The sequence below is a fragment of the Ictidomys tridecemlineatus genome, chromosome 1 (genome assembly GCF_052094955.1).
Source record: "Ictidomys tridecemlineatus isolate mIctTri1 chromosome 1, mIctTri1.hap1, whole genome shotgun sequence".
Lineage (NCBI taxonomy): Eukaryota > Metazoa > Chordata > Mammalia > Rodentia > Sciuridae > Ictidomys > Ictidomys tridecemlineatus.
The window spans coordinates 141,556,859-141,580,850 of NC_135477.1; the positions used below are offsets into that span (position 1 = coordinate 141,556,859).

The 23,992-nt window shown below is 33.1% G+C and overlaps 1 protein-coding gene across 1 annotated transcript in view; it reads left to right on the forward strand.

The window, feature by feature from the left end:
- Dtwd2 (DTW motif tRNA-uridine aminocarboxypropyltransferase 2) overlaps positions 1 to 23,992 on the forward strand; it is a 168,983-nt gene that overhangs the window by 14,113 nt on the left and 130,878 nt on the right. The window contains exons 2-4 of the mRNA XM_005338542.5: positions 11,889 to 11,979; positions 15,137 to 15,231; positions 15,563 to 15,755. Of these exons, the coding sequence (XP_005338599.2) occupies positions 11,889 to 11,979; positions 15,137 to 15,231; positions 15,563 to 15,755 (379 nt within the window). The remainder of the gene's footprint in view (positions 1 to 11,888; positions 11,980 to 15,136; positions 15,232 to 15,562; positions 15,756 to 23,992) is intronic.

Sequence of the window (23,992 nt, forward strand, 5' to 3'; positions counted from 1 at the left end):
GCTCATTTTATTCCTTTCTTGGAGACCTTCCATGCTTATATATTATGTAAAGAAAAGAGTTCAGGCACTCTGTGTGACATCTAGTCTTGTAGGCCAGTCCTTAGCCTGTCCACTTGTCCCTTTCTTTGCCATACTTTCACATACCTCGTTGTCCATTGAACTGCTCTTGAAAGTTATTTTTTTTCTTTTTTTTAATGTTTGGGTCTATACCTTTGTTCTGTATTTTTTTTTCCTATATGAAAAGCTCCTTCCTCATTTCTTTGTGTGAAAACCTACTCTAGTTCAAGATCCAACTCTGATGCCACTTGCTGTCTTTTAACCTTTGAATATTTCTTTTCTCTACTGTAAGCTTCTGTGGGATTGTCTCTATGTAGTTCTTTTGGTATCTAATCACATATATTTAATTACTTTTAGCCATTTTGTTCTGGAGAATTTTATAAATGTTTGGACTTTGACCTTTTCCATCTAGATTCCCTTTCAAACTAAAAGGGTATTTTTAAAATTTTTTATTTATCTTATCTCCAAATGTTTTAATTCTAATGGTAGGCATTCTGGGGCCTGAGGTTGGAGACTAGAGTTATGTGTTAAAATATTTCATTGAGGATCCAAAATGGTGGGCCAGAGGGAGGCAGCATTCTGTGTTGCTCCCTGACCTGGGACTCAAGTAGTGAAAATACTGCTTCTCTGCCAATGATATTCCTTCTCCCATGTGGAAATCATAGTCACTGTGCCTGCTTAGGGCTACAGGCCACATAGCATCAGAGTAGGTCTCCCAGCTACTCGCCCATGAAGGACTACTGGGGAACTGAGAGGGCACCATCAACACCCTCACAGAACTTTTGGCCACCCACCTGAGCAGAAATCACCAACACCACTCCCACTCAGGACACCCGGCAGCATCCCACATGCAGTAACTCTGGCCTCCACTCCCAAGTGGACCCCCATCTACCATTGTGGGACTCCCCTGGTTGCTACCATCTTGGGACTCTGCAGCAGCAGAACTTCGTGCAGTAGCCTACCTGCAACCTCTCACAGGCTCCAAAGTCAGCTGACAGCCACACATTGTACACCACAGAGCTCGTCTCTGAACTCATCGTCCAACGCCATTGCTCGGCTCCCCCAACATGACCTGACAGCCCACTGCTGAAAGCAGGCACCTCTATCTTGGGTCACCTTCATCACCATCTTCAGGGGGGGGCAACACCCAGTTTGGAACTCCAACTGGCCAGATACCCAGTTTCTAACTCCCCTCTCCTCAGCAGTCTTGCTACCCCTGCACAATGACACCCTGGTTACCTTCACCATTTTGAGGGCAGAGACCAGCTAACAACAGACAACCCCACCTATTGGATGAGAAGGGAAGCAGGAAAGATATAGATTTCCAAACAAAATAATCCTGTTTTTTCCTTCAAGATTTTTTTCTCCTCTCTCTCTCTATTCTCTCGCCCTCACATCCCCAACATATGCAAAACCAAGTATTTTGCATGAATTAAGATTTTGAGGACTGGGACTTCTGAATAGTATATTACAGCTGTGTTGTATATTCTTTTTTTTCCTTTTATCCCACCAATTTCTACTATTTTAACATTTTTTTTCTTAATATATAGTGTGTGTTTGTTTTAGTACTCTACTGTCTTCCCACTTTCTTGTAAACCCAAAATTACTTCCATTCCTTTCTTCTGCTACTAATCTTCCTCTCTAGATTTCTCTTTCACACTTCCTAAGATAACAGCAACACTATGTCCTCATCTCCTACCTCCTCAGCATTTCATCCTACTCCTTACCCCTCGTCCTTTGTCCACCATCAGGAACTGTAAACCCTTTTGCAAACCTACTGATATATTGTAGATGGTAATTCAATTCACCATTTCTATATACTGTGCCTGAACTATAAACATCTTAATAGCAAACATTTGTTTTTAGGGTGTATACTGTTATATTAGGATCTGATAATATTGTCCTTCACCTGAAAGGAGAGGTATTGGATCCCTACAAGGGCACTATAAGCCTCTAAGGTATAAACAGTAACACCTCAGATCCACAGTGCTAGAAGGGAAGACATACAAGCAATATGAAAAGACAAGAGAAGAAAGTGCCCCAAACATATCAAGATGCCACATTATTAGAATCCATGGCCAGCACAGCAGAAGAAATTACAGAGAAGGAGTTCAGGATGTACATGTTTAAAATGTTCTTCAAATTAAAGGATGATATAAGAGAGCAAATACAGGCTGAAAAAGATCATTTTGACAAAGAGCTACATAAACAGAGGAAGCAAAAGATTGCATCAATATGGAGATAGAGGTTCTAAAACAAACAAACAAACAAACATCCTTGAAATGAAAGAAACAATAAACCAAATTAAAAGTTTAATTGAAAGCATCACCAACAGATTAGACCAGTTGGAAGACAGGACCTCAGACCATGAAGACAATATAATCTTGAAAAGAATGTAGACTACACAGTGAAAATGGTAAGAAACCATGAGCAGAACATTCAAAAAATATGGTATATCATGAAAAAGACCAAATTTAAGAGTTATTGGGTAGAGGAAGGCATAGAGTTCCAAACCAAAGGAATTGGCAATCTATTCAATGAAAGAATTTCAGAAAATTTTCCAAACATGAAGAATGAATTGGAAAACCAAATTCAAGAGGGTTACAGGATACCAAATGTACAAAATCACAACAGATCCATACCAAGATACCTTATAATGAAAATGCCTATAGAATAAAGAGAGAACATTAAAAGCCACGAGAGAAAGGAATCAGATTACATATAGGGGGCATATGAATTTATTAGTGTTATGTTAAGGAATCAGATTACATATACACATACAATTAGATTGTGTGCAGATTTTTCAACCCAGACCCTGAAACTGGAAGATCCTGGAACAACTTATATCAAGTCCTGAAAGAAAATGGTTGCCAACCAAGAATCTTATATTTAGCAAAATTAAACTTTAGATTTGATGATGAAATGAAAACTTTCCATGATAAATAATAGTTAAAATAATTTACACTATTGAAGGAGAAACCAAGTTAAGTAAAATACCAAAAGTAAACAAAAATGGCTGGGAATACAAATCATATCTCAATAGTAACCCTGAATGTTAATGGGCTAAACTCACCAATCAAAAGACATAGGCTGGAAGATTGGATTAAAACAAAAGACCCAACAATATGCTGCCTCCAAGAGACTTATCTCATAGGAAAAGACATCCACAGACTGAGGGTGAAAGGTTGGGAAAAATCAAACCACTCACATGGACTGCAGAAGCAAGCAGGGTTTCCATCCTCATATCAAATAAAGTAGACTTCAAGCCAAAGTTAATCAAAAGGGATAAACAAAGACATTTCATACTGCTTAAGAGAACCATTCACCAACAAGACATAACAGTAATAAATTTATACACCCCAAACAGTGGAGCCTCTATCTATGTTGATCAAACAAACTCTTTTTCAAGTACAAGAGTCAAATAGATCAGAACACAATAATTCTCGGTGACTTTTACATACCTCTTTCACACTGGATAATCATCCAAACCAAAACTCAATAAAGAAACTATAGAACTCAATAATACAACCAATAACTTAGACTGATAGGTATAGAATATTTCATACTTCAATGAATGAGTACACATTTTTTTTTCTCAGCAGCACATGATCCTTCTCTAAAATAGACCATATATCATGTCACAAAACAACTCTTAGTAAATATAAAAAAGTAGAGATACCACCTTTTATCCTATCCGATCATAATGGAATGAAATTAGAAATCACTGAGCAATTGGACAGATGAAAAGAAAGTAAAGGGATACACATAGGAAAAGAAGAGCCCAAATTAGCAGTATTTGCCAATGATATGATTCTATACCTATTAGACCCAAAAAATTCTACTAGAAAACTGCTTGAACTAGTAAATGAATTCGGCAAAGTAGCAGGATACAAAATTAACACCCATAAATCAAAGGAATTTCTTTATATCAGTGACAAATTCTCTGAAAGGAAAACTAGGAAAACTGCCCCATTTATAATAGCCTCAAAAAAAAAAAAAAGAAAAGAAAAAAATTTGTGAATCAATCTAACAAAAGAGATGAAAGACCTCTACAACAAAAATTACAGAATGCTAAAGAAAGAAATTAAAAAAGACCTTAGCAGATGGAAAGATCTCTCTTGTTCTTGCATAGGCAGAATTAATATTGTAAAATGACCATACTACGCAAAGCATTATACAAATTTAATGCAATTCTAATCAAAATCCCAATAACATTCCTCATAGAAATAGAAAAAGCAGTCATGAAATTCATCTGGAAAAATAAGAGACCCAGAATAGCTAAAGCAATCCTTAGTAAGAAAGAGTGAAGCAGGTGGCATCACTATACCAGAAACTATTCTACAGTGCAGTTGTAACAAAAACAGCATGGTATTGGTACCCAAGTAGACTGATAGACCAATGGTACAGAATAGAGGACACAGAGACTAACCCACATAATTATACTTATCTTATATTAGACAAAGGCACCAAAAACATACATTGGAGAAAAGATAGCCTCTTCAACAAATGGTGCTTGAAAACTGGAAATCCATACGCAACAAAATGAAATGAAACCCCTATCTCTCAATGACCTAGGAATTAAATCAGAGACGCTGCATCTAATAGAACAAAAAGTAGGTCCCAAACCTCCATCATATCAGATTAGGCCCCTACTTCCTTAATAAGACTCCTAAAGCACAAGAATTAAAATCAAGAATTAATAAGTTGGATGATTCAAACTAAAAAGCTTGTTCTCAGCAAAAGAAACAATCAGTGAGGTGAATAGAGAACCTAAAGCTTGGAAGCAAATTTTTACCACTTTCACATCAGGTGGAGTACTAATATCTAGGGTATATAAAGTACTCAAAAAGCTAATACCCCCCCCCATAACCCAGTCAATAAATGGGCCAAGGAACTGGACAGACACTTCTCAGAAGGTGATATACCATCAGTCAACAAATATATGAAAAAATGTTCAACATCTTTAGCAATTAGAGAAATGCAAATCAAAACTGCTCTAAGACTTCATCTCACTCCAGTCAGAATGGCAGCTATTAAGAATACAAACAAACAATAAGTGTTCTCAAGGATGTGGGGGAAAAGGTACACTCATACATTGCTGGTGGGAGTGCAAAATGGTTCAGCCAATATGGAAAGCAGTTTGGAGATTCCTTAGAAAACTGGGAATAGAACCACCATTTGATCCAGCTATCTCACTCCTATACCCAAAGGACTTAAAAACAGCATTCTACAGGGACACAGCCACATGAATATTTATTGCAGCACAATTCACAATAGCTAAATTGTGGAAGCAACCTAGATGCCCCCTTCAATAGATGAATGGGTAAAGAAAATGTGGTATATATACACAAAGGAATATTACTCAGCAATAAAAGAGAATAAAATCATGGCATTTTCAGGTAAATGGATGGAGTTGGAGAATATAATGCTAAGTGAAATTAGCCAATTCCCCCAAAACAAATACTGAATGTTTTCTCTGATAGAAGGAGGCTGATTCATAGTGGGGTTGGAAGGGGTAGCATGGGCAGATTAGATGAACACTAGATAGGCAAAGGGGAGAGAGGGGAAAGGAGGGGGCAAGGCTGTAAAATAGATAGTGGAATGATATGGACATTATTACCCTAAGTACATTTATGAAGACATGAATGGTGTTAATGTACTTTGTATACAACCCAAAATATGAAAAATTGTTCTTTATATGTATAATATGAATTGTAATGCATTCTGCTTTCTATATAACAAATTAGAATAAAATATTAAAATAATATTTCATTGAACATTAAATGTGTATGTGATGTGGAATTAATAAAATGTATTATAAAGGCATGTTCTATAAACAACTGTATTCCAGCTCCATCTTTTTTTTGAGGGAAAATTATTTAACCTCTGTAAGTCTTAGTTTCTTCATCTGTAAACCAGGACAATAATACTATCCCCCTTTGACAGAGAATTAAATGAAGATAAAGCATTTAGCATAGTTTGTCACCTAAAAGTATATAATAAATGTTAAGATCTTCCTCTTTACTTTTTCTCCTGCCAGTCTTCCTCCTCCTCCTTTTCTCCTTTCCTTGCCTTTTTCCTCTTCTTTTCCTTCTGTGAAATATCATGACTATTTATGAAGTTGGTGTGTTTTTTAATAATCCAACTTCACGATTAGGGTAGTTTTTCTATAGGCAAGTTAATAATTTTATATGTGTTAATGCTGCAGGTCACCAGAAATAAATTGCCTCATGATGGAGATTTTTTTCATCCTGAGACTTTCAGTAATATTCACTTATCAGCTGTACATAAATATTGGATTGGTGAAATTCGCTTTTTTTGGGGGGGGCATCAAAATCCATGGATTATTCATAGCAATATTATATTCTTTTTTGTATATACTAACCCCAACCTAAATCTTAATACATTTTCTGTATCTTTATGCCAAGGAAAATTCTCAATTCTTTTTATATTCTTTTGTGGGAATGGACATTTATATAACATTAAGCTAAATGCTCTCCCAATAAATTATCCACATAAATCTGTATTTTAAAACACAGATAGTTCTTAGATACGGGAAGGGGGTAAAATAATGAGCAAAATGAAAATGTTTATTAGTGTTATTTTCTGTAAAATACCTTTTTGATTTCTTGCTTATAAAAATGTATATTCATGTTGTTCCCTTTCGCTGGCCAGTGGGTAAGCAGCATAGATTTCTGCTGTAGATCTTAATTTATAAACAAGCAAACAAACAAATAAATAAAGTTATAAAAGAAAGGCAATGTATATAATTATGGTAAGATTTATAATTTATATGTAACTCAGTAGCAGAGCAAAAGGTTTAATCCTCAGCACTGCAAACAAAACAAAAACAAGGTAGTAAGTCATGTGGGTATTCTTTATCCATTCACTCATTATTTATTCCATATCTAGTTCCCAGTAATGTACAGTTAGGATTGCATGGAATGATGAAGAAATTGTTTCTGCTGGGATTATAGTGAATTAAATGTGAGAGAAAAATTACTAAGTAGTAAATCATAGGATAAATGAATATTCCTGATTATGGTAAGATTCTCAGTTGATTTGTCATTTTTCATTACAATTTTTTTAGCTGCTGAGTATGGTCATCTCTTGGATGCAAGGATTTTGGTCAGCAGACATCTGGCATCTCTGAAGACTTCTTTAATTAGAATAACACTCACAGAAACTTTCCTTAATTATAGATCCAGTATAAGAACAAGCTTATCTCCAGGCCAGTAGTAAAGATTATTTTGATGACATACCACAATTGATTAAAAATAGTAGGCTGCATTTCTAATATGTATACTTGTATTTATAATTACATGTATTTATTACATACTGATGATGTGGCTTATATACAAAAATAGATACTAAGAAGGAATAAATGATGATGAAATAAATGATTTAAAGTGCTAAATAATCATAATATTAGGTATTATTATTATTATTATTATTCTTAGTGACTTCAAATCACTGTGAAGGTAGTGGCATAAAGCACTGGTTTTGATTCTCAGCACCACATAAAAATAAATAAACAAATAAATACATAAAGTTATAAAAAAGCACTATATATAATTAGGGTAAGATTCATTGTTAGCAGCAGAAAGATATGAATCTACAGTTTAGATGATCTTGCTGATTTCTCCACTGCTCTAGTCATGCTTTCTAAGGCACAGGCCTCTGAAACTCTCATCTAAAGATATTTATTGTTGTTATAAAATTACTACCTATTCTACAACAGTGATTTTTTTCCTTCTAAGTCTGTCTTTCCTTTACTCCTGAAGTCAGTTGTAATATAAATTTATGAATCTAATTTAAAATAAATTGGGAGTGGTATATTGTTATTTTTACATGAAGCAGTCAAACATGGAAGATGTTACCTACTTTTCTTTGACTTGTGAAATGAAAATTTATTAAAATATTATATTAACAATTTATGAAAATCTTTCTTTTTTCATTAGTTATGATGAGTAAGTAATTTCAGAAATTTAAAAATTAGCATTTATCTTAAGGATCACTTTGGTTTCTTTAAAAGACAGCAGAGGGCACTGTGGTATTTTCTTTTCCAAAGCCTATTAAAAATAGAAAGCTGTTGCCATTTTTATGTGTAATGCAGTGTAGATATTCAACTAACCCAATGAAAAAATCATACAACTTTTTGTTCTTTGTCTTTTCACTTTGTTGGGATTATAAAAATTTATTGCATCCTGGAAAATTTGAGGTGCACTATTTTTCTGGATTCTACATTTGCTTTTGTTGAGTAGATAAAAGAAATCCTTTAAAGTAGTAATTATGCATCTAATTACTAATCTTTAAAGTTTATTTATGTGAGATTATCTTGGCTAAAATCAGTACTTATGAGGAAAAATCTTTCAGTGAATATTATGTATGAAATTTAAGCTTTACAAAGATGACTTATTTTATATATATTTTTTAGTAGTTGATGGACCTTCATTTTATTCATTTATTTATAAGTGGTGCTGAGAATTGAACCCAGTGCCTCACACATGCTAGATAAGCACTCTACTACTGAGCCACAACCTCAGTCCACAAAGGTGATTTTGTGGGTCCCAGCATCTCTAGTTGTATGTCAGATATAATTTTATTATCCCACAGGCTGTCATAGAGTACATGCTCAGAGTGACAGATTAACCTTGTATTGGGTACAAGGCAAGTCAATCTTATTCATTTCTACATATTTAATGAGAAAAGAAGAAAAAAACTTACTTTAAAAAATTCCCTTAGGGAAATTGTTTGAAGTTTCCATTATATTTTAAGAATATAATTAGCATTAGTTGTGTTGTATAGATTTTGAATAAGATAAACTCTAGTGAGTAGAAAAACAGTATTTATAATACATTTATAACCCTGTAAATGTAGTGGATGGAAAACTTCAGTTCTTATTTTGGCCATTCTGTTATAAATTAGCTCAAAAACTAGACATTGATGATTACATTTTTATATTTGCTTGTATTCAGTAATTATTCCCTAGAACGTTCTTGGTGTCTCATTGTTAGTAGTTTTATCAAGAAGTACTTTGGAAATGTGGGACATGCCCAAGACAATGACATTGTCAGTGACACATTTTGGTAGTTATTCATCAACCCTCTATCTACTGACCAGTTTTTGTTTTTTTTTTTTTTTTGATAAATGCATTTCATTATTTATTTAGATGTTTAAGCTCTCGCACTAAGTTTTTACAAGCTGGTGAACACTGACAAATTATTTCTCCCACAGAACTATAACCACACATTCCCAGACAGTATAAATATATTGTTGAACTAACATTAATACACATCACCATTTTATCAATTACATAATAAAACAAAATTATCAAGTATCCAAATATTAAGTTACACAGCTCAAAAGGCATATAAAATATTAGATGTCTGCTCAATTCATCAGCAGAAACCCACTTTTTTCTTTTTTTTTTTTGCAAGAGGTTGGGAATAAAAGAAAAAAAATCACACTTCAAACAAAAAGTTGGTAAACAACTTCTGATAATTATGAAAAAAATTACAAGAAGTTCAGAAACTTTATGATTAAGAATTGTTTTACCTACAATAACAGAGCATCTCTACCTTTTAAAAAATATTTACTAAATTAAAGAGCATATATTCTACAGGTTCTGCACGAGACAAAGGCAACATTTTACTAAAAATATTTAATAGCCCCCTCCCATTCTTTTTTTTAGGCCCTCCCTGTTAAGTTGCACCTCAGAGTGCAAACATTAAATTAACTGTAGGCTTTTTTTTTTTTTTTGGTCTGGAGACTTAAAGACATGTGCTTCTGTAAAAACTTAGGTTTTCAAAATGGAGGTTTCCCATAACAGCAAAAAAATAAGACTTATAGAAAGATATTAAATAAAAATAGCTGTAAGACTTGGTAAAAGGAAAAACAAACAAACAAACAAACAAAAACAAAAAACCCCAATAGGTAAAAGCAAACCTGATGTATACTGGTATGAATGTGGGAGATGTAAACATAAAAAGAGCAGGCAAATAATCTTATAGGGCCTACAATGTTTGAAATGACTGAAGGAATAAATCACATAAGGTCTAGAGTGTTCTTAGTTCCTGGAATTTTGGTTTTGTATGATACTAAAAATATACAAGTATTGTGCTGGGTATTTTGGCACCTAATCTTTCTAAATTTCTCATGTAAGATTCTGGCATGGAAATAGATTTAAAGACATTAACTCAATACCGCATGATTTCAGGAAAGGTCAACTGGTACAAATGATAAGCACATTTTAAATTGTGAACAGCAAGAATCTTTTGCTAAGTGACCAACAGGTTGATCATAACCCAAACATAGAGGTTGAAATTCTGTCAAGCTTGTGGCCTGGTAAAACTGCTTTCCAATACTCCTATGGAAGCTTCATCAGACTTATTCACCACGCCAACATGTTGGCTAATATGTACGACAAATTAGGTCCCGTCTTAAGTTCCACTTCCAAGGCAATAGCATCAGGCTGTCTACCAGTTGGATCATTTTAATCACATACAGTGTTGCTTAGCAATACAGTTGTCAGATAGCCAGGGTAACAGGACTAGTTAATTGGTGAAGGTCATATTTTCATGTAGAGGAAAATGGTCTGGTTAATTCCTTTGTCTACAGCTTTGTAGTTTGTTTTTCTTTTCACTACTGCTCACAAAAATTTATCAGGCTTTGCCAGTCCTCAGGTGCATGTATGGGTAAGTTGGAAGGATTTAGATATGAATGAATTAAAAGTTACTTAAATTAAAAAAAATCCACGTGGGTGGACACCTCTAGTGACTTGCATTTCAAACTGGTCTTTTTGTCTTCCATGACCTTATTCTTCCCCCATAGGCAACATCAGCACCATCCAGGAACTTATTAGAGATGTAAATTCCCAGACTTACTGTATTTGAAGCTCTAAAGGTGTGAGACTCAGCAGTCTAATGTGCCCTCTAGGTGATTCTGATATAAGCTGAAGTTTGAGAAAGACTACCCTGGATGATACAAACTTAAATGAAAAGCATGTTCTTAGAGGGTTCATTGTCTGAAAGAGAAAAGCATATATGAAAATAAAATAAATCATAAGGATAGTCAAGTTTTAAAATAGAAATATAAGTAGAAGCATAAAGGAAATATATATGACTATAATTAAAGTGAATTCAAAAATTCTGGGAGTAATAGAAATTTGTAAATAAAAGGAGAGAGGAATGTTTTACAGCATGAACAGAATTATTCCGCTTAGATACTGTACTTAAAAATGTTCTAAATATTGCAGAGATTTGTGGGTTAAATCAGTGTTAGTGGTGTGGGCTAAGAATTTAACCAACTTCAGACAATCAACTTTTAATAGAATTTTAGAGCACAGTTGGTAAATATTAATGGTTTTAAGATATTGAGATAACTTGATTTCTATAGTTATATTTAATTATTTAAGTTTTTCAAAACTACATTTTAAAAGGCCATAATGTTTCAGTTCAATTTATTATTTAAAAAATTAGTCTCATTGGACATTTTTACTGAGGCCATTAAGGGTAAATTTAGAGTGAAAGTTAGAAAAAGTGTTTCTTCATAAATAAAAGTCCATGGTGACTTAAGAGTATTCTTTCACTAAGAAGACTCTTTGAGGTACTTTAATTTGTATGAATGATAAAGAATTTATGTAAATCTCTTCCCAATTTTCATGTCTAAAGACTGATTAATTAAGTTTATTCTTGGTGTTTCATTTTGAAAAGACTACAGCTGTAGCAAACCTCTTTATATAACATAGTGGGATTATGTTTAAGTATTAGGATATCATCATATCTTTATATTTTACAAATTTACAGGTTGTTTTCTTTTTTGCTCTTTAGCCGACCTCAGAAAGTATGTTTGTGTCCATTTCTACCAGTACACCCTCTGCACATCTCTACCCATTTGTACATAATTCAGCATCCAGCAGAGGTAAGATTTTATAAACCATACAATTTCAGATAGAATATGAGTGCACAAGAGGAAATACAGAGATAAATACTCATCCCTCCCAGCTTTTTAGCATTTCAAGAAGAAATAGTTTATAAATGCTTACTTTTTTGAAGAAATTTTTTTATATATTATATGATAATATAGAATCAAGTGCTTTAGAAACATGTTTCATAAAATGGTTTTATTAGTGTATAAATTTAGAACTCCAACAACTTTTGTGTGAAAAAAATGTAATTTTGTAAGTAAAGAGCTAAGAAAATCTTTCCTTTAAAAATTTTGGTCATAGCTTATGTTTCTTCATGTCTTTTCTTGCTAAAGTAGAAGTAGCTTGGCATTCTAGTCATACAAAGTAAAAAAGTAGAAGTAGCTTTGGCATTTTAGTCATACAGAGTAAAAAAGTAAAAAAAAAAATCTTTAGTTTCTTCAAGATGAATAGAGCAAATTTATATTTTATAATATGTGTGATATATTTAAAGATGTTTTAATTAATTTTTTTATTCTGGTTACAATTATATTGTGCCATTGTATATATATGTTTTTAACCTTTGATTAACTACAGTAATGAGAGGGGAGGGAAGGAGATTATAGGATACTTTTAATTAGTTAATACAAAATTACTCATTGCATAGTATGAATGAATTTAATATAAACTGAAGCTTAAACTGAGTTTAAGAAGGAAGGAAGTCAGGACATCTTAAATTCAATCTGGCTTTTACAAAAGGAATTATTATGTAGTTCCAGACATAAGATAGCTTTTAAAATATAGGTGTTTTCATTAACTGGTGGAAATTTTAATATACTTCAAATCTCTTAAATTTTTTTAACCATAGTTAATCCACAGTTTAGATGATCCATCCAAAATAGTGCATGCTACATATGTATTGTATGCATATACAAATAACCCCATATTGCTTTTCTTTATCAACAAAGTAACTTTTCAGTCTTTCTCTAGTTTAGTAATTCTGGGCTGCCTATGTTTATCTTCAGGACACTATTTTTGGTAAAAAGGTATGTCAAATTGATGAATGCCCCATAAAAAAGTGAGTAAAAAGCATTTGGATAAGCTCAGAAGGGGACTTTGGGAAAAGAAGACTTGATGGAGATTATATAGAAGTGATAGGATAGAACATTTTTAAGAGTGTATATATATATATATATATATATATATATATATATATATATATATATTATGTAGAAAATGACTTTAGAAAGTGACTAAATCTATGTCAAAATCTCACAGTGATGTTAAGGAGGAAAGTATGTTATGAAATACTGGAAAATCTCCTAAAATACGTTTAAGGCATAGTTAAACATCTGTCTTAACAGGATTTAAGATAGAATTCTTGTGGTAACAAGACAGGTGGTTCCCAGTGTTGAAGGCTAGAATATTGGAAAAAAATCACTGATGATGGCTAAATGAATGGAATTTTCAGAATCAGTCACTAGATTTCTCCTCTTTGAAGTTATTTGGTTCTGTTTCCATTCTCTCTATTCTTTGGAAGCAAGGCTATAATTCTAGTCCACACTGAAATGGGAGGGAGACAGCTTCACTTTTTGGAGTGGGGAGTATTTACATTTATTATTTGGAATTGTACTGTAAGGAAGATTTGTTTTTTCTCCCCCATTTACTTATTTATTCAATCATTTATATCATTCTAGTCTATATTATACTTTGCTTTATAGTCGAATACTATGTTATTTATTTATTTTTTCAAATTGTTCCATTTTGAGCATCAGGAGCTCTTTCTTTTTTTTTACTTTTTTATTTATATATGACAGTGGAATGCATCATAATTCTTATTATACATATAGAGCACATTTTTTCATGCCTCTAGTTGTATACAAAGTGTATTCACACCAATTTGAGTCTTCATACATGTACTTTGGATAATAATGATCATCACATTCCACCATCATTTTTAACCCCATTCCCCTCCCTTCCCTTCCAACCCCTCTGCCCTATCTAGAGTTTGTGTATTCCTCCCATGCTCCCTCTCCCTATTCCACTATGAATCAGTCTCCTTATATCAAAGAAAACATTCGGCATTTGGTGTTTTGGACTTGGCTAACTTCACTTAGCATTATCTTCTCTAACTCTGTCCATTTACCTGCAAATGCCATGATTTTATTCTCTTTTATTGCTGAGTAATATTCCATTGTGTAAATATGCCACATTTTTTTATCCATTCATCTAATTGAAGGGCACCTAAGTTGGTTCCACAGTTCAACTATTGTGAATTGTGCTGCTATAAACATTGATGTGGCTGTGCCCCTGTAGTATGTTGTTTTTAAGTCCTTTATGTATAGACCAAGGAGAGGGATAGCTGGGTCAAATGGTGGTTCCATTCCCAATTTTCCAAGAAATCTCCATACTGCTTTCTATATTTGCCGCACCAATTTGCAGTCAGAGCATCTGGAACTCTTTAAGATCGGCTTCTGTGACCATTTGGTATGCCCCATTGTTTTGTTTTTTGAGTATTTTCTTGCTGTCCAGTCATAAAGATCTGGGCAGTTATGTTCAAGCTGATATAGTACAGAATGTAGTTATTATTGAAATTAAATCCTTGCCAAAAAATTCAGTTTATCTAAACACAAATTTATGTTTTTTATAATCCTATTATATAGATTGATATTATTTTATTGGATAAGTAAACCTATGAACATATCTACATAGAATAAAAACATATCTACATACATTAAAAAGATACACTTATAGTATGCTAAGTGCTGATATATCAGAGAAATTTTTACCTCTTATAAAACTGTGGTCTGTAGTAAAAGATTTATGAAAATTATATGTAAAGTGATAAATCAAATGTTCATAATTAAAAAAACTTTTTTTTATTATTTTAGTTATAGATGGACACATTACCTTTATTTTTATTTATTTATTCTTATGTGGTACTGAGCTCAAACCCAGGGCCTCATGTGTGTTAGGTAAGCACTCTACCACTGAGCTACAATCCAGACCATAGTTTTTTTTTTTTGTAATACTGGGAATAGAAACCAGGGCCTTATGCATACTAAGCAAGTTTTCTACCATTGAGCTCTAGCCTCAGCCCCTGCCTCATTATAAATGTTTTAAAAGTGTGTTTAAGTAAAAAATCTATGTCTCCATTAATTTTTTTCATTAAAGGAAAACAAAGTGTTGCGGACAGTTCCTCTCCTAGCAGCATGCCTCCCCCAGGACAAGTGTAAAGTAAAGATTGGTCGTCGCTTTAGTGAAGAAAGGTAAATGAATTTTAGGGCAATTTAAGATGTTTCTTTTCTACACAGATCTTTCTTTGGGAGGGTTAAAATTATGCCCTTGGCATTTGGGTAGAAAAGTCTAGATGGAGAAGAGTAGTGAAGATTGGGAGGCTGGTAGAATTGTGGCTAATGAATCAGTAGAGTACACAAAATTGTGAGACACTTAACCTATACTTTATGAACTAATTAGTATTTTTATTTGATTAGATAAATAACTAGGTAGAGAGGAACTTTTATTAGGAATTCAATAAATATCATAAAATTTTTGTTTTCCCCACAGCTAATAAAGATAATTTAAATATTTTTTTTTTAGAGATGTTGAACTTTCAACTGTCTGCCGGAAGTCTAGTACATTAATATTATATCCAGGGGCTGAAGCTACAGATTTGGAAGAATTTATATTAGATTCTCCTGTTTATCCTTCTACAATCATCATCATTGATGGTACATGGAGCCAGGCTAAGGATATTTTCTATAAAAATTCCTTGTTCCGACTTCCTAAACAGGTAAAACTAGTGTTTTGACAGAAAATAAATACAAATGTATAATTATGTATATTACTTATATTTTCTGTGAAGCAATACATACATTTTAATATATTAATTTAGTGGCATTTATATGTGTTAATCTAGAGGAGAGTGGTAGAATTAATTACATGTGCTTTGTGTATTTGAATACATTTATGTGTGTGTATATATGCATGTATATATACATATATATGATTCCAAATTTGTCATCCCTTTTCAATTCCTATAGTCATATAGGGATATAGGCATTTGCTATATTAAGAGTCTCGTATAATGACACATACCTGTAATCCCAGCAATATGGGCTGCTGAGACAGAAGGATTGCAAGTTTGAGGCCAGCCTGGCAGTTTAGTGAGACCCTGTTTCTGAACAAAAAGGGTTAGGGATAAAGGTTAGTGGCCTAGTGCTTGGCTAGCATGAATGAGGCCCTAGATTTGATCTTCATTACTAGGGGGAAAAAAAAGTCTCTTAGACATTTAATCAGAGAAGTATTCCAGGATTATTTTTATGTATATATAATGTTTTTCATTAAGATTATACTTGAATAATTTACTCACTAAATGACCCAGTTCTCATTAGAAATGATTGAATTTTTTAATAGTGCTATTGTATTTTTTTATACTTTTATTTTATTTATTTTTTTGTGATGCTGAGGATTGAACCTAGTGCCTCACATATGCTAGGCAAGCACTCTACCACTGCGACATAACAGCAGCCCAGAAATGACTAAATTTTTTAACAAAATACTTTTTGTTACTCATTATTATAATCACATGGTTTATTCTTTAATTTTTTGATGTAATTATTTATGATGATATTTTCTGAAATTGAGCCATTTAATTGTTCTTGGAATGAACTCTTTTGAGTTCATACTTTTTTGTGGTAATTATTCAAGCTTTTTACTTGTATTTGGATCTGTTTTTTTAATAACTTTTATATTTCTCTAAGGAATTCTGTTTTTCTTCTAAGTTAGTTACATTAGTTGCTGTATACAAACATATATTCTTAAATAATTATTTTAATTTCTCTGGAATCTGTTTTTTGTTTTTAATCACACACACATACACTTGTGTGCACACACATACAAATAATTTTTCCATGAAGAGTTAGGAGAGGTTTCTTTATTTTTTGAGTTTTAAAAAGTGTAAGATTTCAGCTGGGGTTGTGGCTCAGTGTAGAGCTCTTGCCTAGCACATGTGAGGCACTGGGTTCCATCCTCAGCACCAAATAAATAAATAAATAAAATAAAATAAAATAAAGTTATTATGTTCATCTATAATTAAAAAATAAAATAAAAAGTAAGATTTTAGATAGTTTATAATGGCTACTTTATTTTCATTTCATTAATTTTTTTCTTTTTTTATTTGTTCCTTTTAGATATATATGACGGTAGAGAGTATTTTGACATATTATATATACATGGAGTATAACTTTTTCTAATTAGGATTCTGTTCTTGTGGTTGAACATGATGGGAATTACACTGTTGTTATATTCATATATGAATGTAGGAAAGTTATGCCTGATTCATTCCGCTGTCTTTCCTGTTGTTATTCTCCCCTCCCTTCCCTTCATTCCCCTTCATTGAATCCACTGAACTTCTCTTCTCCCCATACCCTTTGTTGTTAACATTTGTATATCAGACAGAACATTTAGCCTTTGGTTTTTTGGGATTGGCTTATTATTCATTTCTATCTTCATCAGTTTTATTTTTAATTTTAATTTTTATTTTTAATTGGCACAAAATAATTGTACATATGTATGTATTACATGTATACATTGTGTAATATTTAAACCAAGGTATTTAGCATATCCTTTACCTCAGACATTTGTTATTTTATTTCTTTGTGGTGAGAACATTCAAATCATTGGTATAGCTATTTTGAAATATACCTTCATTATTGTTGATCATTGTGTAATAAAGACCAGAATGTATTTCTGCTAACTGTAAATTTATTCATTGACATCTCTTCTTCCTCCTTCCATCTCTCTTTTCTTCCCCAGTCTCTGGTAACCACTACTTTACTGTCTGCTTCTATGAGATCAGCTGTTTTTAGATTGCATAGAGGAATGTGATCATGTGGTATTTTCTCTCTGTGCCTGGCTTATATTGCTTATTTACCATGATTTCCATGTTCATTCATGTTGCTGCAAATTACACAATTTTGTTCTTTTTTTTAATGGCTGAACAGTATCCCAAGAAACACACACACACACACACACACACACACACACACACACCCCATTTTCTTTATCCATTCATCTAATGATGGACTCTTTTATTACTTCCATATTTTGGCTATTATGAATAGTACTGCAGTGAACCTGGGAGTACAGATAACTTTCCAACATACAGATTTCCTTTCCTTTGGTTATAATAGGTAGTGGTGGTATTGCTGGATCACATGATAATTCCAATTTTAGTTTTTTGCAGAGCCTCCATACTGTTTTCCATAATGGCTCTAGTAATTACATTTCCACCTAGTGTATAGGAGTAGCCTTCCCCCCATATACATACCAACATTTGTTACTTTTTGATAACAGCCATTCTAATTGAGGTGAGGTTATATCTGTTGTGATTTGCTGTTCTCCAATTAGTGATCTTGGGCTGTTTTTCATGTACTTATTGTTCATTTGTACATCTTCTTTTCATAAATGTTATTTGGGAATTTTGACTGGATTCTTTTTTATCCCCATGGAGTTGCTTAGTTTCCTTATATACTCTGGATATTAACTCCTTTTGTTAGATGCACCATTTGCAAATATTCTTTCTCATTCTATAGGTTATTTCTTCACTCTGTTGTTTCCTTTGATGTACAGAAGCTTTTCAGTTTGATGTAATCCTATTTATCTATTTTTGCGTCTGTTTGTGCTTTTGAAATCTTATTCAGAAAATTCTTGTCCAGACCAATTTTGTGAAACATTTCCCCTGTTTTCATCAAGTAGTAGTTTTATAATTTTGGATCTTATATTTAAGTCTTTAATTCATTTTGAATTACTTTTTGTATATGGCAAGAGATAGGGCATATTTTTATTTTTAGTTTATAGGATGTACAGTTTTCCCAGCATCATTTAAGATTTGAATTTCAAGTACTGCTGTGGTCTGAATTTTGATCCTCCCCTATCACACTCATAAGTTGGAACCCCAACTCCCAGTGTGATAGCATTTGGACATGGGGCTTTTGTGAGATAGTTAGGTCGTGAGCATGGAGCCCTCATGATGGAATTAGTGCCCTTAAAATAAGAGACACAAAATATATATTTCTTTACCCTGTCCCTCTCTTTCTCTCTTCCATAAGAGGATACAGCAAGAAGACTTCATCTGCAAACTAGAAAGACAGCTCTCGCTAGGACCTGGAGCATACTGGTACCCCGATCAGATTTTCCAGCCTCTAGCACTGTGAGAAATAAATGTCTGTTGTTTAAGCCATCCAACTTTTTCTTTTTTTGGTGGTGGTTTTGGGGCCTGAACATGAGGTGCTTCACCAATGAGCTATATATATCCCCATTCCTTTTTATTTTGAAACCGGGTCTCACTAAGTTGCCCAGGCTGGCCTCAAACTCAAGATCCTCCTGCCTCCCAAGCAATTGGTATTTCAGGCATGTGCCTACCTCCAGCAAATCTGATCTTTTTATAATAACTAAGTTCCTTTGTTAAAGTTTCTAGTTCCTTCTTTAATGATAAAGAGAAGGAAGGCTGCAGTATTTCTTCTTAGTTTAACTTTTCATTGCATCCTATCATTTTGGGTTGAACTGTTCTATCTATAGCATTGAAATAATTTATTATCTTGATTTCTTTTAATCTGTGGATTATCAATGAGTTCTTAATCACCAAGTATAATAATATTTTTTCTTTTATTTTTATTTCTGATTTTGTTAAATTATGATCAAGAACTTTGGATGCAGTATTTTGAATAAGTTTATGATTTCTTTTTTTTTATTGATTGTTCAAAACATTACAGAGCTCATGATATATCATCTTTCATACATTTGACTCAATTGGGTTTTGAACTCCCATTTCTACCCCAAATATAGATTGCAGAATCACATCTGTTACATACTCACATTTTTACATAATGGCATATTAGTGACTGTTGTATTCTGCTACCTTTCCTATCCCCTACTATCCCCCCTCCCCTCCCCTCCCATCTTCCCTCTCTACCTCCTCTGCTGTTGTTCAATTCTCTCCCTTTTTTCCCCCTCCCCCTTGCCCCTCATAACCTCTTATAATTTTGTGTATCATTGAAGGTCTCCTACCATTTCCATATGCTTTCCCTTCTCTCTCCCTTAAGTTTATGATTTCTGTGTGGAAAAATACATGATAGATTTTTGTTCATGTTCTATGAATATAAAAATATATAGTCTCTAGTCAATAAATATTTCATTATTGTTTTTAATTTTATTAACTGCATTTTATGCATTCTTTTTGGTATACTTGAGCTGTATATGCTGAAAAAATATGAATGAAAAACTTCAGTCCTTATGTATTTTTAATGATGTTATCTTTGAATTCCTAGTAGTTTTCATCTGCTCTGCTGTTGGTGCATACAAGCTATGCACTTAGTGAATAACAATGAAACCCTGACTTCTGAAGTTTTTATCTCAAGTTCTTTGATTCCTTTTGACCAAAATGCTGACATAGTTTTTAGATAATACTTAAATAAGTTCTAAACAGTTTTAGAAAGTAGCTGCTGAACTGAGTGCTTTGAATGGGCCAGTCCCAATTCCAAGTGCTTTATATATATTAATTCATTTACTGTTTCTTCAGATCCTATGAACTAATATCTGTTGAGGAAACATAGATAACAGCTGAGAAAACTGAGACACAGAGATCTTAAACTTACTTTTTATTTTGTGTCTCTTTTATAGCTGCAATGTAAACTTGCTTAGTTTAGACCAAGGCTTGTGTTCTTAACCATACCAAGTTGTAAACTTTTATGTTGAAATAACTTGAAACTTATAGAAAAGTTTCAAGAATGGTGATTAAGTACCCTTGAATGTCAATGACAGACTGTATATAGAACAGCAGTCTTATAAGATTATATCAGCCTAGTGACATCATGGCTGTCTTAAGTGCGTTCTTTGATGTTTATTCAGTGTTTACATTGATTTTTTTCTGTACTGAGGATTGAATGTAGGGTCTTGTGCATGCTAGGCAGGAGCTCACCACTGAGTATCTAACATATGCCAGCCTTCACACAGTGTTTATAAACAAAATAGTCTAATGATTTATTTTTCAGAATGAATTCCTATTGGTTAAGTGATGTATGAATGTATATAAATGAAAAAATAGATAAATTGAGTTGAAAAAGGTATTGGTTTTTGAAGTAAATGTAGACTTATTTTTAGACATCGATACAATTATAAAATGATACTGATAATTGGTTTTTACAGTGAGTTCTGAACTATCTTGTGTAACACTTAAAATTAGTTCATTTTAAACATTGTCTAAGTTTTGAAACATTACTCATTTATATGTGATGATTTTTAGTGTATGACAATATTCAGTTCATTAGTAGCCCTGTTTTCCAATTTTTTTGGAAGAAAAATTAATTTATTTTTTTACATAATAGACATTGTTAGGGCCCTGCTTTAATAGACACAAATAAGTAAAAAAGGCCTCTTTCACTTCGCTACTGGCAGAGAAGCTGAATACGTAATCATCAGCGGATTCATCCAATAAATTTATAAGAATAAACAGTAACTCAGCAGTCAAACAGAACAAGAAGTAACATGAGCATAAAAAAGCAAGGAAGAAAAGGAGTACAAACAATGAAGGACAGCCTAAATATTCAGGAGGACTTAGAGTCATCAGAAAAATGGCCATATAAAGAACTCAAGGAACACCTTAGACAGATGGAAAAGAATCTTAAAGATCACATTGAAAGTGAATTACAGAAACAGATAAAAGAAGAAGTTAAGCATCTTTATCAGGAAAGAGATTATTAAAAAAAATCAAAATGTAATTCTGGAAATGAAGGAAACGGTAAACCAAATTAAAAACTCAATCGAGAGTATCACCAACAGAGTGGAACAAGTAGAAGCCAGAACGTCAGATAATGAAGACAAAATATATCATCTTGAAAGGAGTCTAGCCAACTCAGATAGGCTGGTAAAAAATCATGAGAAAAACATCCAAGAGATTTGGGATAATATAAAAAAACCAAATTTACGAGTCATCGGGATAGAAGAAGGCACAGAGATTAATACCAAGGGAATGAGTAACCTGCTGAATGAAATAATTACAGAAAACTTTCCAGAAATAAAAAAGGAAACAGATATACAAATTATAGATGCATACAGGACACCGAGCACACAAAATCACAGTAGACCAACGCCAAGACACATTGTTATGAAGATATCCAACATACAGAACAAAGAGAAAATATTAAAAGCTACAAGAGAAAAGAGGCAGATTACATTTAGGGGTAAACCAATAAGGTTAACATCGGATTTTTCATCACAGACGCTAAAAGCGAGAAGATCCTGGAACAACGTATTTCAAACACTGAAAGACAATGGTTGCCAACCAAGAATTTTGTATCCAGCAAAATTAAGCTTCAGGTACAACAACGAAATAAAAATCTTTCAGGATAAACAAAAACTAAAAGAATTCGTAGCCAGAAAACCAGCATTGCAAAGCGTCTTGAGCAAAACATTACATGAGGAAGAAATGAAAAACAATAACCAAAACCATCAGTGGGAAATGCCTCTATAAAGCCAGAGGGCGGGGGGAAAGCTAAGCTAGGAGAAACAAACTAAAAGAAGATAAATAATCAAACATGGCTGGAAGTACAAACCATACATCAATAGTAACTCTAAACGTTAATGGCTTAAACTCTCCAATAAAGCGACATAGGCTCGTAACATGGATTAAAAAAACAAACCCAACAATATGCTGCCTCCAGGAGACGCATCTGATTGGAAAAGACATACACAGGCTGAAGGTGAAAGGTTGGGAAAAAATATACCACGCACACGGACCTCGCAAGCAGGCAGGTGTGGCCATCCTCATATCGAATAAAATCGACTTCAAGACTAAATTAATCAAAAGGGATAAGGAAGGTCATTATATACTGTTAAAAGGAACCATTCACCAACAAGACATAACAATCATCAATATTTATGCACCAAATAATGGGACTGTGACGTTCATGAAAGAAATTCTCATCAAGTTCAAGAATCAAATAGACCACAATACAATAATTATGGGTGACTTCAACACACCTCTCGCACCATTGGACAGATCTTCCAAACAAAAGTTGAATAAAGAAACTATAGAACTCAATATCACAATCAACAACCTAGACTTAACTGACATATATAGAATATATCATCCAACATCAAGTGGCTATACTTTTTTTTCAACAGCACATGGATCCTTCTCAAAAATAGACCATATATTATGTCATAGGGCATCCCTCAGTAAATATACAGGGGTGGAGATAATACCATGCATTTTATCTGATCATAATGCAATGAAAATGGAAATCAATGATAAAAGAAGGAAGGAAAAATCCTACATCACATGGAAAATGAACAATATGTTACTGAATGATCAATGGGTTACAGAAGACATAAAGAAGGAAATCAAAAAATTCTTAGAGATAAATGAAAACACAGACACAACATATCGGAATCTATGGGACACAATGAAAGCAGTTTTAAGAGGGAAATTCATCGCCTGGAGGTCATACCTCAAAAAAAGGAAAAACTAAATGAGCTCACACTCCATCTCAAAGCCCTAGAAAAGGAAGAGCAAAACAACAGCAAATGTAGCAGAAGGCAAGAAATAATTAAAATCAGAGCGGAAATCAACGAAATTGAAACAAAAGAAACTATTGAAAAAATTAACAAAACTAAAAGTTGGTTCTTTGAAAAAATAAATAAGATTGACAGACCCCTAGCCCTGCTAACGAAGAGAAGAAGAGAGAGAACTCAAATTACTAACATACAGGATGAAAAAGGCAATATTACAACAGACACAACAGAAATACAGAAGACAATTAGAAATTATTTTGAAAACCTATATTCCAATAAAATAGAGGATAGTGAAGACATCGATAAATTCCTTAAGTCATATGATTTGCCCAGACTGAGTCAGGAGGATACCCACAACTTAAACAGACCAATATCAATAGATGAAATAGAAGAAGCAATCAAAAGACTTCCAACCAAGAAAAGCCCAGGACCGGATGGGTATACAGCGGAGTTTTA